This window comes from Papilio polytes, unplaced genomic scaffold, assembly GCF_000836215.1.
Source record: "Papilio polytes unplaced genomic scaffold, Ppol_1.0 DF823879.1, whole genome shotgun sequence".
Lineage (NCBI taxonomy): Eukaryota > Metazoa > Arthropoda > Insecta > Lepidoptera > Papilionidae > Papilio > Papilio polytes.
Window position 1 is genome coordinate 192,577 of NW_013525325.1, and position 14,201 is coordinate 206,777.

At 34.7% G+C, this 14,201-nt stretch overlaps 1 protein-coding gene across 1 annotated transcript; it reads right to left on the reverse strand.

Annotated features, from left to right (window-relative positions):
• Positions 1 to 3,697: 3,697 nt before the first annotated feature.
• On the reverse strand, positions 3,698 to 14,135 carry LOC106103016 (zinc finger protein 585A-like). The gene is made up of 9 exons (XM_013282643.1): positions 13,844 to 14,135; positions 11,415 to 11,525; positions 10,704 to 11,075; positions 9,683 to 9,897; positions 9,060 to 9,164; positions 7,922 to 8,128; positions 6,281 to 6,392; positions 5,205 to 5,306; positions 3,698 to 4,160 (listed from the first exon to the last, which is right to left on the reverse strand). The coding sequence occupies exons 1-9, from the start codon at positions 13,955 to 13,957 to the stop codon at positions 4,005 to 4,007; spliced, it is 1,494 nt and encodes a 497-aa protein (XP_013138097.1). The 5' UTR covers positions 13,958 to 14,135; the 3' UTR covers positions 3,698 to 4,004.
• Between the last annotated feature and the right edge of the window lie 66 nt (positions 14,136 to 14,201).

Below are 14,201 nucleotides of genomic sequence, written 5' to 3' on the forward strand. Positions count from 1 at the left end.
AGGTACTAATTAGTACATTTTAGGTACATTTTTTTAGTAAGTGGTATAATTTAATTCGCGATGGTACACCCGCCATTTTGACTCTCACCCAGCCAGTTGCTCTCCGATCGACTACCCAGCAACACATATTTCATTATTTCTTACTAGCTGTTCCCGTGCGATTTCATTCGCATGAAATTATGAAAATTTTATTTTATTGTTTACATTTGTCAAATTATCAATTACAAATATCAAAATAACATGACATGATTACAACCTTGCTTCCTTGATGTTGGCAGCAACTTATGGTCTCTTTCCTATTAGGGTTTTTATCCATAATATTTACCCCCTAAGTTTAATAGGTTAAAATATATAGCCTAAAGCGTGACGCGATTGTAGAGCTTTTTATTAAAAAAAGGAATTATCCAAAAATATGCTGTAATTGCTGACATCTTAGGCAACAAAGAAGTGTGTTTACGCTTTATTATAATAGTATAGATTTGTACCTATTTGCCTAATTTCTATATATGATCCTGTCAACCATCCTACTAATTATTTACCAGCAAGATACTGTCCACTTAACAACCGGTTTCCCAAAGTATTCATTCACCATTAGAAAGCTACATTATCTCTGAATAACAGAATATATTTTTTAAAAGATTTTTAAACTTCCAACTGCAAAAAAAAATTATTGAATGAAGGTAATTATACTAAGTTTAATTTACAATCGAATGTACATACGATTAATATTTTATATATATATAATGAATTAAATATATTGGGTTCTGGCAGATTTTACTGAAGAGACACTGTCCAGTTAAAAGTGTAGCAAAACTTCTGTACATGTCTGTCCCATTACTGGCTGATAGAGGCTCAGATAGCTTATAACGTCACTGTCAGATAAAAGAACAACGATATTTCAATCACATATTTTACACATTGGATTGTTAAATTCTACCGACACTAAGGGCCTGTCCCATTACTGGCTGATAGAGGCTCAGATAGCTTATAACGTCACTGTCAGATAAAAGAATAACGATATTTCAATCACATATTTTACACATTGGATTGTTAATTTCTACCGACACTAAGGACCTGTCCCATCACTGGCTGATAAAGGCTCAGATAGCTTAAAAATGACGTCACTGTCAATAGCAAGCGCCTATCTGTTCTGCATTTCAACGTTTAGTTCAGTCTTTGGTGGGACAGGCCCTTAATGTTGCTTTGACTCGAAGTTTTAATAAAACAGTTAACTACCGTTAAAACTATCAGAATTAAGTAGATAACTTAATAAATTTCAAATATAGTAAATACATTAAAAATCAATATAACAAATTTTTGGTATAATTATTAAAAACTAAAACTGATTGATTCGACAAAATGATATAATAAATGTGAAAGTTTGTATGGATGGATGTTACGTATCTCGTAAACTGTTTAACAAGTCTTAATTGTCACTTATGTAGAATAGTCCGCATAAACGAGACCTAATCGCCTCACTCGTGTTAAAGACGTAATGTAACCTCCGTCATAACTCCGCATAAAGCGGAGGCAATAAATCCTAATAAATCCGCTTTATGCGATGTTATAACGGAGGATTTATTGCGGAAATTCCGCATTTGCGGATGCGGAAGCAGAGTTCCGTTACAACCCTAATCGAAAGGTGTGCACGCAGTTGTATTGTCATGTAATAAAATTACTAAACCATAATAAGCACCATCTTTTGTTAAACAAGTCACAAAATAATTTAAATATGATATAGTGACATCTATCGGCGACTAATTCAAATACAATAAAATTTATTGACGTTTTGAAGATCTATCGATAGATAGCGTTGATGTAAAAAAATGCTTCCTCTCTCTCCCTCTATGTATTTTTTAAATCTTTTTGGCTTTAAATGTACAGATTTACAAGGATCCGGTAGAGAAGGTAAGGAGTAAAAGAGCATGGTATGGTCATATGTGGAATGAATCGTGTAACAAGAACGTTAGTTATGCATGAGGTACACCGGTTGAGGTAGACAGAGAGGTGTGAAAGGTGATGGAGTAACTATGATGGATGATAGTTATTTGGAGGAAGAAAACCAGGAGATGATCCTACGGAAGTAGGATAAGGTAGGGGAGGTGAATTTTGAATTTGAGTTACCATTCTTGAGAAACTTATATTTTTCAAGATTTGATTTTGACATGTTCCTTTTTTGACCGACTTCCCAAAAGGCGGTACACAATTCTATATGTTTTTTTTTTCTGTGTTACGGAATAACTCCGCCGCTAGTTGACCGATTTTGATAATTCTTTTTTTATCCGAAAGGTGCTTGCAGGTGGGTCCCACTTTTTTGTTTGATTTTTGGAGTCAAAGACTACGACGTAGCTAATTAATATGTCAATTATAGAAACACGAACAAAGATTTTTTTTTTACTTCGTAAGCAAATACCATCGTCATCCACTTGCACTTATCCCTTACGGAGGGTCGGCACAGTATGTGCTCTTCCATACATCTCTATCAGTCATATCTGAATCCACTCCTTTCTTAAGCATATCCTCTTTCACACAATCCATCCATACTTTCTTCGGTCTTCCTCTTCCTTTGTAGCCGATTCAATTCACCATGGACCCATTTCTTAACCGGTAAGCAAATTCCTAACTTTCTTTCTCTCATATTAAAAACAAAATTACATGCAAATATTTCTCAAAATCGAATTTAATTGTAAACATGTCGACGTTCCGTGGTTTGGTCAAACTGACAACTCCACCATAAAATGTAATTCCCTATAGATATTTTTTAAATATATTTTCAATCAGAAGACTACTATAAGCCAGAAATCTTCAATTATACATATTAATGAAGTTTTATTTAATATACTAATGTTCTAACATCAATTGTGTGTCTAAATAATTTAGATTAGTTTGACAATTCATTTCAAATTTAGTAGGGATGGGTTGTGTAAAATCAGTCATGAATCTTATTGATTTTCGATTTTTATTCTTATAGAAGTTGGAATCGATAGATTTATAGTTATAACTTATCAATTAAAAAACCACCATTTTCTCAAATTAATAATGACCATAACAAATAATGAGAGTAAATAAATGTTTATTACTATTACAGCCGTACGTAATCGAATTGGATTTCACTATTATTTCTGTCATCGCTAAATTCTCTACACTATAATCAATACTAGAATTGTCCTCTAAATTAGTTAATAAGAAAATAATAATTTTAGTCGAGTACGATAATTATTTAAACCGAATATCGATAGTTCATAATTGTTCGCTGCATGTTTCGTCACTACGATACCTGTCTATTAAGTACGGCATTTGCCTTCATACAAATTGAATTCGATACTTCATGTGTCATTTATCAAACTAATCTATCTTATTTAGACACACTATTAGTCACATTTCACTGTTAATGTCAAATATTATGCAATTGATTGACAACATCACAACAATCACTGACAGTTCTACACTTCACTCTATGGTCACTATTGTCACTATGGTCGTTCTGGTCACAATGTTGTGTCACACTATGGTTGCTGTAGTCCCACTATGGTCATTGTAGTCACAATGTGGTAGTTCTGATCACACTGTGTTATTCGGACTGTGGTAACCGAAGACACGCTTCTCAGTTACCTAATAACCGCATATTGTAGTCTTATGCTCCCAATGTGGTGGTTGTGATCACAATATGGTAGTTCTAGTTAAACTGTGGTCATTATTGTCACACTGTGTTGGTAATAGTAACATGTAGCGGTAGCTACACTCCACAGAGTTACTTTGAGACCCTATAGCGTATTTTCTGTAGTCATAATATGGCTGATGTAAGCACAATATGGTTGTTCTGGTCACTGTGGTTGTTGTAATAACACTGTGGTATTCTGGTGACACCATGGTCGTTGAAATCACACTGCTTGTGATCACACTCCGGTAGTTCTTGTCACACCATGGTCTTGGTCACAATTTAGTTCCGGTCACACCATGGTCTTTGTAATGACACTGTGGTCGTAATCACGTGGTAGTTCTGGTCACACTGTGGTCGTTGTGACAGGTCTCATCTTGTGCACTAGCCGCGAGTGCGTGTAGAGAGCCGGTCGTTGTTTGAACGTGTCCCCGCAGTCCTCGCACATGTAGCTCCGTTCCTCAGAATGTGTCAATTGATGACCACGTAAAGTTGATTGAGTCTGGAAAAAAATATTATGATATTTTAATCAAACATCTTACGAATAACATATACTAGTTTTCGCCCGCGACTCTCTTCGCGTGGAATTAAAAAAAAATGTAGCCTTCTAGACTATCCTCTACATCTATACCAAATTTCATTGAAATCTGTTCAGCCGTTAAGGCTAAAAACGCTAACAAACATCCATCCATCCATCTAAACTTTCGCATTTATAATATTACTATGAAGTAAGACCTATACTAATACTAATCTATCATCACCAGCTCACTTTATCTCCACTAAGAGGAGCCCTAAGAGTGACTAGGACATAGTCAACTGCGACTTCACACATATCTTTGAATTTTTTCACATCTGTGAATCATATCAAGCATATCTATGCTTCACAATGTTAAGTAAATGTACATATGAAATTCGAAAATCACAGGTACAGGTGGATTCGAACCTAAGACGTTTAGATTACAAGTCAAGTGCACGAACCACTGGGCCACCGACGCTTATAATCCGACTCGAAAACTAATCTATACTATTATAATAAAGCGTAAACACACACTTCTTTGTTGCCTAAGATATCAGCAATTACACCATATTTTTGAATAATACTTATTTAATAAAAGGCCCTACACTTACGTCACGCTTTAGGCTATATATTTCACGCCGTTAAACTTAGAGCGTAAATATCTTGGATAAAAACCCTAATGTGGGAAAGAGACCATAAGTTGCTGCCAACATCAAGGAAGCAAGATTGCCATGGTTTGTCATCATGTCATGTCATTTTGACATTTGCAATTGATAATTTGACACATGTAAACAATGAAATAATTTTATGATTATGAAATTGCACGGGAATGGAGAGTCTATACTAATAAAACAAAGAGGAAAGATTTATATTTTTGTAAGAATCGAAATAACTCAAAAACTACTGGGATTATTTCCAAAATTCTTTCACCATTAAAAAGCTACAATATCAGTGAGTGAGTGAGGCTATGTTTTTTTTATATTTTTTTAAATTTCAAACTAATCGCAGTAAATGAAATGTTATACTTACATAGAATTTCTTTCCGCATATATTACAAGTGTGGTTTCTATTTCTTGTTACACCATGTTGGGTCTGTCTGTGATTTTTCAATCTCCAATCAGAAATAAACAACTAGAATAAATTTCATAATAAACTATCTAAATCTATACTAAATTAACAGCCTTATAAATAAACGCGATATAAAAAGGAATAAACTGATTATAAGCAAAATGAGTACAGTAGAACCTCAATAACTTCAAAAAATAATATGTTCCCTTCCCATCAGAGCTCAAAACCTCTACAAAGACCCTTGATAACTTAAAACCTCTATAACTTAAAATATTTTGTGTTTCCCTTGAACTTTAACTTATCGAGTTTCTACTATACTATTTGCTTATACTCGGTTTATTCCTAAGTTTTTATACCGCGTTTATTTATAAAGCTGTTCTTATATTAGTATAGATATAAAACAGTATGAAAGAACACAAACTTTTATTTTAATTAACAACAAAGTAACACATAAATAAAGTGGTAGAGCCCGCTTTAACATCTTTGCACTGTAGGGCTCTCAGCAATACCACGACCACACAGACAGGCGTCAAGTGGAAACAATTCCGCGTACATTAATAAGTGTGGTGCCGGAGGCCTAATTATAATCCCTTTCCCTTTTCTTAAAAGGAATGGATGGGAAGGAAAAGTGTATTTGACGGTGGAGACGCATAGGAAGGGGAAATGTCCTCTTTATGTGCGTCTCCTCCGGAAGAAGCGGTCTGAATCCACCGAAATGGAAAGCAGCCGCTGCCCATAAACATCTGCAATTGCAGCGCTGCCTACCCTTCATTGACGGAGACGCACATAAAGAGGACATTTCCCCTTCCTATGCATCTCCTCTACAGTCAAATCCACTTTTACTTCACATCGTTTCCTCTTAAAAAAGGGTGGAATAGGAAAAGAATTAAAATTAGGCCTCCGGCACACTCATCAGTACATGAAATTGCTTCCATTTGACGCCTGTCTGTGTGGTCGTGGTATTGCTGAGAGCCCTACAGTGCGAAAATGTTAAAGCGGACTCTACCACTGTAAATAGCTAGTATGAAAAACCTTACCTTATTGCATATTTCACATTTAAATTGTGATTTTTGTAAATGATAGAACTCCCAATGTTTCCTCCAATATACTTTTGATGCGAATTTCTTTTTACATTCCTTACACTCATATCTGAAAAGAAAAAATATCTATACTAATATTATAAATGCGAAAGTTTAGATGGATGTTTGTTAGTTTGTAGCCTAAACGGCTGAACGGATCTCCATGAAATTTGGCATGTTTAGAGCATAGTCTGGAACACATAGGCTATCCCGGGAATAGTTAGTTCCCGTGGGATTCATTAATTTAGTTTTTTAATGTTCACTCGATCATTCTGCAACGGTTCAACATATCTTATTGAAATTTGTCACAGATATAAAACAAAGTGTGGAGTACACATAAAGGTTCATCTCCGATAAATGTCCGGTTTTTGAGGGATACGTTCTGTTATTTATATAGTTCGTATGTGTTCTAATACGCGGACGAAGTCGCGGGCAACAGCTATTTATATTATAAAGAGGAAAGATTTGTATTTTAATATTTATTGAAATAACTCAATAAAACTATTTGACTTCAAAAATTCTTTCACTAACAAATCTCTTCCAAATATGGGTTGTTTTTTAATATTTTTTTTAATTCCAAAAGTACAAATCTATACAGATATTATTAAAAGGAAAGATTTGTATCTTTGTATTTTTATATGTATTGTAATAACTCAAAAAACTATTGCACCAATTTAAAAAAAAAATTAATATTAAGAAGTTACATTATCAGTGAGTAAGAAATATTTTTAATTTTTAAATTTTCCGTAGACGAAGTCGCAAGCAACAGCTAGTGATAAACAAAGATGTTTTTATATAATTTAGTAAGAAATGAGCAAACGGTCACATGAATTCGCCAAAAGAGCGAAGCAATTGCCAATAGATAATTAAATACAGATGCATTGCAATAATAAGTATATTTAGAAGGGACAAAGAAAGGGGAAATATTGCGTCTATCCTCAATTAAAAGTAAATTACAATAAAATGCGTGTCCAAGGCGTTGTTTCGCCATTTTGGCGAATTCCTATAGTCGCTATAAATCTTACTAATATTATGAATATGTATATTTAGATGGATGTTTGTTTCTTTGTATCCTAAACTGAACGGATCTCGATGATTGTCATACATGTAGGGGATAGTATGGAACACATACACTACTAAGGGCCTGTCACACCAAATTGTAAATTGTCATAACAATCCGTGTAAAATATGTGATGTAAATATCGTTGTTCCCTTATCTGAGTGACGTTATAAGCTATCTGAGCCTCTATCAGCCAGTGATGGGACACGCCCTTAGTATCGGTAGAATTTAACAATCCAACGTGTAAAATATGTGATGAAAATATCGTTGTTCTTTTATCTGACAGTGACGTTATAAGCTATCTGAGCCTCTATCAGCCAGTTGTGGGACAACGCCTTATTGTTATTTTTATAATTCCACGATTCCCGGACAAAAGCTAGTCTTACTTAAATGCGAAAGTTTAGATGGATGTTTGTTTGTAGCCTAAACTGCTGAACGGATTCCGATGAAATTTGACATATCTGAAACACATAGGCTATTTACTTTTTTAACGCTGGCAGAGTCACAGGCGAAAGCTAAAGATAAATAGACAAACTTACGTTCTCTCCGAATGATTTGCACTGTTTTTCAAATGATTTCTGAACACATATATATTTTTATATTGCACATTACAAGTTGTACAAAATGACAGTTTTCTAGCCAATGTACTATTATGAGTCACAATATGAGATTCCAAACGAGATTTAGTTTTAAACGATTTTTCACATATATCACATTTATATTCACGTTTCACTGCATGTATACGTCTGAAAACAAAACATATAAATATTATAAACGAGATGTTGCCCGCGACTTCGTCCGCGTGGTATTAGAAAACATACGAACTATATTAATTACAAAAAGCTACGTATCCCGGGAACCGGACATCTCTCTGGGATGAACCTTATCTCATGTGTACTCCACACTTTGTTTTATATCTGTGACAAAATTCAATAAGATATGTTGAACCGTTGCAGAATGATCGAGTAAACATTACAAAACTAAATTAATGAATCCCACAGAAACCGTAACTATTCCCGGGATAAAAAGCCTATGTGTTCCAGACTATGCTCTAAACCTGTGCCAAATTTCATGGAGATCCGTTCAGCTGTTTAGGCTACAAACATTAACATACATCTAAACTTTCGCATTTATAATATTAGTAAGATGAGAAAGTTTAGATGGATGTTTGTTAGTTTGTAGCCTAAACTGCTGAATGGATTCCGATGAAATTTGGCACAGGTTTAGAGTATAGTCTGGAACACATAGGCTTTTTATCCCTGAATAGTTAGTTCCCGTGGGATTAATTTAGTTTTTTAATGTTTACTCGATCATTCTGCAACGGTTCATCATATCTTATTGAGATGTGTCACAGATATAAAACAAAGTGTGGAGTACACATGGGATAAGCTTCATCTCAGAGAAATGTCCGGTTCCCGGGATAGGTAGCTTTTTGTTATTTATATAGTTCGTATGTTTTCTAATACCACGCAAAGTCGCGGGCAATAGCAAATCTAATATTTTAAATGCGAAAGTTTAGATGGATGTTTGTTAGTTTGTAGCCTAAACTGCTGAACGGATCTCAATGTAATTTGGTATAGATGTAGAGGATAGTCTGGAAGAACACATAGGCTAGTTGATTTAGTTTTTTTTAAATTCCATGCCGATAGCAGCTAGTATTAGTATGAAAATACTTACATTTGATGTGTTCTTAATGTATTTTTGCCTTTAAATTTATCTCCACATTCTTTGCATTGTAAGAAATGTTGACTTTGTACATGTTTAGACATCTCTTCTGGGTTTCTGAAATACAATATCGCTGATGTAAAGAGTTTTTTTATATACAATAAGGTGGCAAATGAGCAAGCGGCCTGAATCCACCAAAATGGCCAAGCGACAACCCATAGACATCCGCAATTGCAGCGCTGCCTACCCTTCATTGACGGAGACACATATAAAGAGGACATTTCCCCTTCCTATGCATCTCCACAGTCAAATAAACTTATCCTTTCCATCCTTTCCTCTTAAGAAAATTGTGGAAAGGTAAAGGGACTGAAATTAGTCCTCCGGCAACTCATCAGTGTACATGGAATTGCTTCCACTTCCCGCCTGTCTGTGTGGTCGTGGTATTGCGTAGAGCCCTACAATGCAAAGATGTTAAAGCGGGCTCTACCACTAATACCTGTTATACCTTTTCTTGTTAGTGTATCTGTAGAGATACATCAGTTTTTTTTTTAGACACCTTCAATCAAGTTAAGTGCTATGAATATTATTTTTGATATTCGAAAAAATAAAACTCTGCCAAGTTAAGGACCACTCACCTCGCAATAAAACTGCATTTCTTACAATGTATTTGTCCTTCTGCATCATTATTGTGTTTCAATCTTGAATGATTGACCATAGACCATAGTTCTAATGTCTCATAATCACAGAGTTTGCATTTATACACTACATAATGCTTCTTACGATGTTTGTCCAATGCTTTTATATTAGTAAAACGAGATTCACATATATTGCATATGTTTATTCCGATATTCTGGAAAGAAAAAAAAAATTAACAATAGCTGGAGGCCTAATTTTAGTCCCTACCTCTTTCCACTTCTTAAGAGGAACGGATGGGAAAGAAAAGTGGAATTGACGATGGAGGAGATGCATGTCTTCTTTAGGGTAGGCAACGCTGCAATTGCGGATGTTTGTGCAGCGGTCGCTTTCCATTTCGGTGGATTCACGCCGCTTGCTTGTTTGTCATCTTATATTATAAAAAAAAAAACTATCTTTCGCCCACGATGTCTGCGGCATTAAAATCAAGTACCCTATGTGTTAGATTATCCTCAAGATAATGATAGAGATCCATTCAGTTTTCAACAAACATCTAAACTAAATATTCAAAATATATTTTCAGTAAACTTAGTTATACACATGATACTTTTTCCACATGATTTTCAAAGCCACGTCATTATAATTGTAACAAAATTAATTACCAATAGGTGTCATTATCTATCTATCTCTCTCTCTCCCTCTCTCTCTCTCTCTCCCTCCCTTCGGTTTCCTCACTCCTGAGGGTCGCGACCACTCTCCTTGACATCATTATACTAATATTATAAATGCGAAAGTTTAGATTGATGGATGGAGTTTGTAGCCTAAACGGCTTAAAAGGTTAGCATGGGGCATGTTATAAGAAGGGATGAATCACGTGAAATAAGACCGTTAGTTATGAGTGTGGAGGTACACCGGTAGAGGTAGACATAGAAAGAGATGAATGTATTGCGTGAAAGGTGACATGGTCAAGAAGGGAGTGATGACTGCGATGACGGATGATAGGTATAGATTATAAAAACTTACCTCGTCATGTCGTTTCTCTACATGTAAATCATAGTTTTCCTTCCTTGTAAAACCCAATACACAAGAATCACATTTGTAGATTATCTTTTTGTAATTAGGTTGATTTCTTTTTTCCTCTCTATTCTTTAACATTTCCTCTTCCGTAAACACTATCTTTGTGTATTTACCCCTCACTTGTGATTCAACTCCTTTTTGGTTGAACAATTCCTTTTTGGTTACCTTTTTTGTTGAACTATTTTTTTCATCTTTATTTACTTCAATATCGTTTATTTCAGTTTTAATATCATCTAATGGATCTGTGTGTAATATTTCTAGATCATACGTATATTTAGTGTTACATGATAATCTGCTTAATGATTGAAAATCCTTATGCTGTTGAAATATCAAATTAAATACTTAATCTTCATCTTTTAGTACCCATTTTGTTGAAACTTTTATTGTTCAACAATATAAGTGATGTAACATAAATGGTTTTGTTTCAATTATAAATGGGAAGGTAATTTAATTCTTTGAATATTTTGGATTACATACATAACATTAAAACCATATATTTAATAGTTACAAGGTTTTTATGGATATAAATAATTCCATGAACATTCAACTTAAAGGGTTAGAAGTTTACATAGAGAATAAAATCCAAACTGAACATTTCCTTTGATCGGAGACTTAATTTCGATATGAATTCAGATCGTAAAAAACGCTTATAGGTACCGTTGCTATTTCCATCAACGCGTCCTGCGCTTTGATAACTTGCAGTTTAAATTTCTTTATTTTCATAATAAATGTCTTGCATTCCCAGCACACACCGGTGGTCACATCTGTCTGAAACAAATATATAAACATCCATATGAAATTCACAATTGCAAATGTCAAAATTCAAATGCACAGACAGCAAAGGCCTTTGACATTGGATAACAACATTACCAGCAAGCTTGCTTCTTTGACGTCAGCTAGTTTTTGTCTCCCAGATAAAGGTTTTTTCAATTTATTTTTTAAGTTTCATCATCAACTTGCCCTTATCCCTTATGAAGGGTCGGCACAGTATGTACTGCTCCACACATCTCTATCAGCCATATCTGAATCCACTCCTTTCTTAAGCACATCCTCTTTCACACAGTCCATCCATACTTTCATCGGTCTTCCTCTTCCTTTGTAGCCACATTCATTCTTAACACTTTCTGGTTTATGTCCCCACTTTATGGTTATTTACTCCCTAAGTTAAATAGTTTGTCGTAAGTGTAGGCCTTTGTATCAGAAAGGAAGGAATTATTCAAAAATATGCTGTGATTGCTGACATTTCACATCACAAATTTGTGTTTACACTTAATTACATTAGTATAGAAGTATAGATATATATAACAACACATTTTCACTTTATTAAACTTAGGTAGTAAGTAATTTAGAAGAAATAGTCAAGCGGGAAAGAGTCAAAACCTACAAGCTGACATTAAGGAAGCAAGATTGCTTATAAAAGTAAATGTCAAAAGGCCTCATATAAGGATGCATGAACTGAACACATTCATTGTGTTCACACATTAAGAACACAACAAGAACTTTATCTGACATAGATTTACATGTGTACTAACATATAGCTGAGCAGAGGCCCTATCAGTTCTGCATTACAACACATGGTTAGAATGTCTAATATGTTTAGTGTTTGTTTTTTTTTTCTCTTGGCAATTTGTTTTTGTCATCAGTTATTAGTTTTGATAATAAATAGTTAATGTCTTTTTTTCATTTGTATTTTGTATTTTATGTTCAAGTGTATATATTATGTTGCAATGTGTTTTTGAGCTGAATAAATATTTATTATTATTATTTAACTAGTGATACCCAGATTAAAATCAACAAAGATTTAAAAATATTGGGTTGTTCGGAAAGTAATTTCGTTTTTTTCCCGAAAATAAATTCACGCTTAAGCCACATAACCATTATATGTCTTGAGAGCTGTTATTGCAAGGCAATTTCTATTAATTCTACAAAGTAGTTTTTGGTTGGTGCCCTTTTAAATATGGAGACCAATAAGCAGCATTTTTGTCATATTTTACTTCAAATGCTGTCCAAGCGAGAAATAAATTGACAGATGTGTATGGAGAAGACGTGTTAACAGTACACCAGTGCCAAAACTGGTTTGCAAAATTTCGATCCGGCAATTTTGATGTCGAAGATGCACCACGGTCTGGAAGGCCGGTCAAAGCTGACAAAGATGCGTTAAAGCATTGGTTGATGCAAATCGGCAGATAACCACACGAGAGATCGGTGAAAAATTAAATTTGTCGAATTCGACTTGTAATTCGAAATGTTATGTTCATAAACTGTCTTTAAAAAAAAACGAAATGACTTTCCGAACAAGCTATTATATATAAATAAGGTGAACAATAGGCTTCAATTACACCACTCACTGCTATCTAATTAGGTTTTTGTCTTATTGCAATGAACAAGGCAATTTTTCCTGAATTGGACCAAGGATGTCCACAACTGTACATAATAATCTCTACATCGCCACTGATGGTCGGAGCCTGCATTTTTTTTATAATATAAGGTAGCAAACGAGCAAGCGGCCACCTGAATCCACCGAAATGTAAATGAGCACTGACTACAAACATCCGCAATTGCAGATGCATGCCTACCCTTCATTGACAGAGGAGACGCACTTAAAGAGGACATTTCCCCTTCCTATGCGTCTCCTCCACCATCAAATCCACTTTTCCTCCCCATCCTTTCCTTTTAAGGAAAGGGAAAGGGACTAAAATTAGGCCTCCGGTACCTTATATTAGGGATGATTAGGCCAATCATCAGCTAGCCCACTGTGGGTAAACTTGACACATATTAATTTGGGTAGAGGTGGGCAGAGTATGCAGACTACCTTCAAATTGTCGCAGCCCTAGCACAACTCACGTCAATATTCAATGTACTCATGGGCGTTGCCAGACGTTGAGGGTAATTACTCCCCTATGCAATTGTAAAAATTAAAATGGAAATAGAAAAATCTTTATGAAAGCTAGCAACCTTCTTAGCAAACCCTTAGCCTTACGCTGAAGAGAGCAAGCCTAAATCATTTCAACACTTGTATCCGCCATATTTGATATTGATTACCAATCGATATTGTATTTTTGGAAGGTGATGTATTTGCAACTTACCTTAATAGGAATTCCCAGTTCATTTAACGTTGATGTCAATTTTCGTAGCGGGTAAAGGAAACGGCCCCGTACAAGACAAGTCTGGCACATATCCGAAGATTCCTCCTCCTCCATTTTTAAAACACTAAACAATAAAACGTTCCGAACAAGTTAAAACTAATAAAAAAACATTAAAACCTATAGACTTTATAGTCTTATGATAAATGTACAAGGTTTTTTAACAATCTAGTTTAGACAAATCAGTACGGCAATAAATTATCGACTTTTCACCATTTTGAATGCGTATCAGTGTTGCCAATTAAATTTTTTACATAAAACCAAAGAGCGTATAAAAAAAACTAGTGAAACCATGACCAAA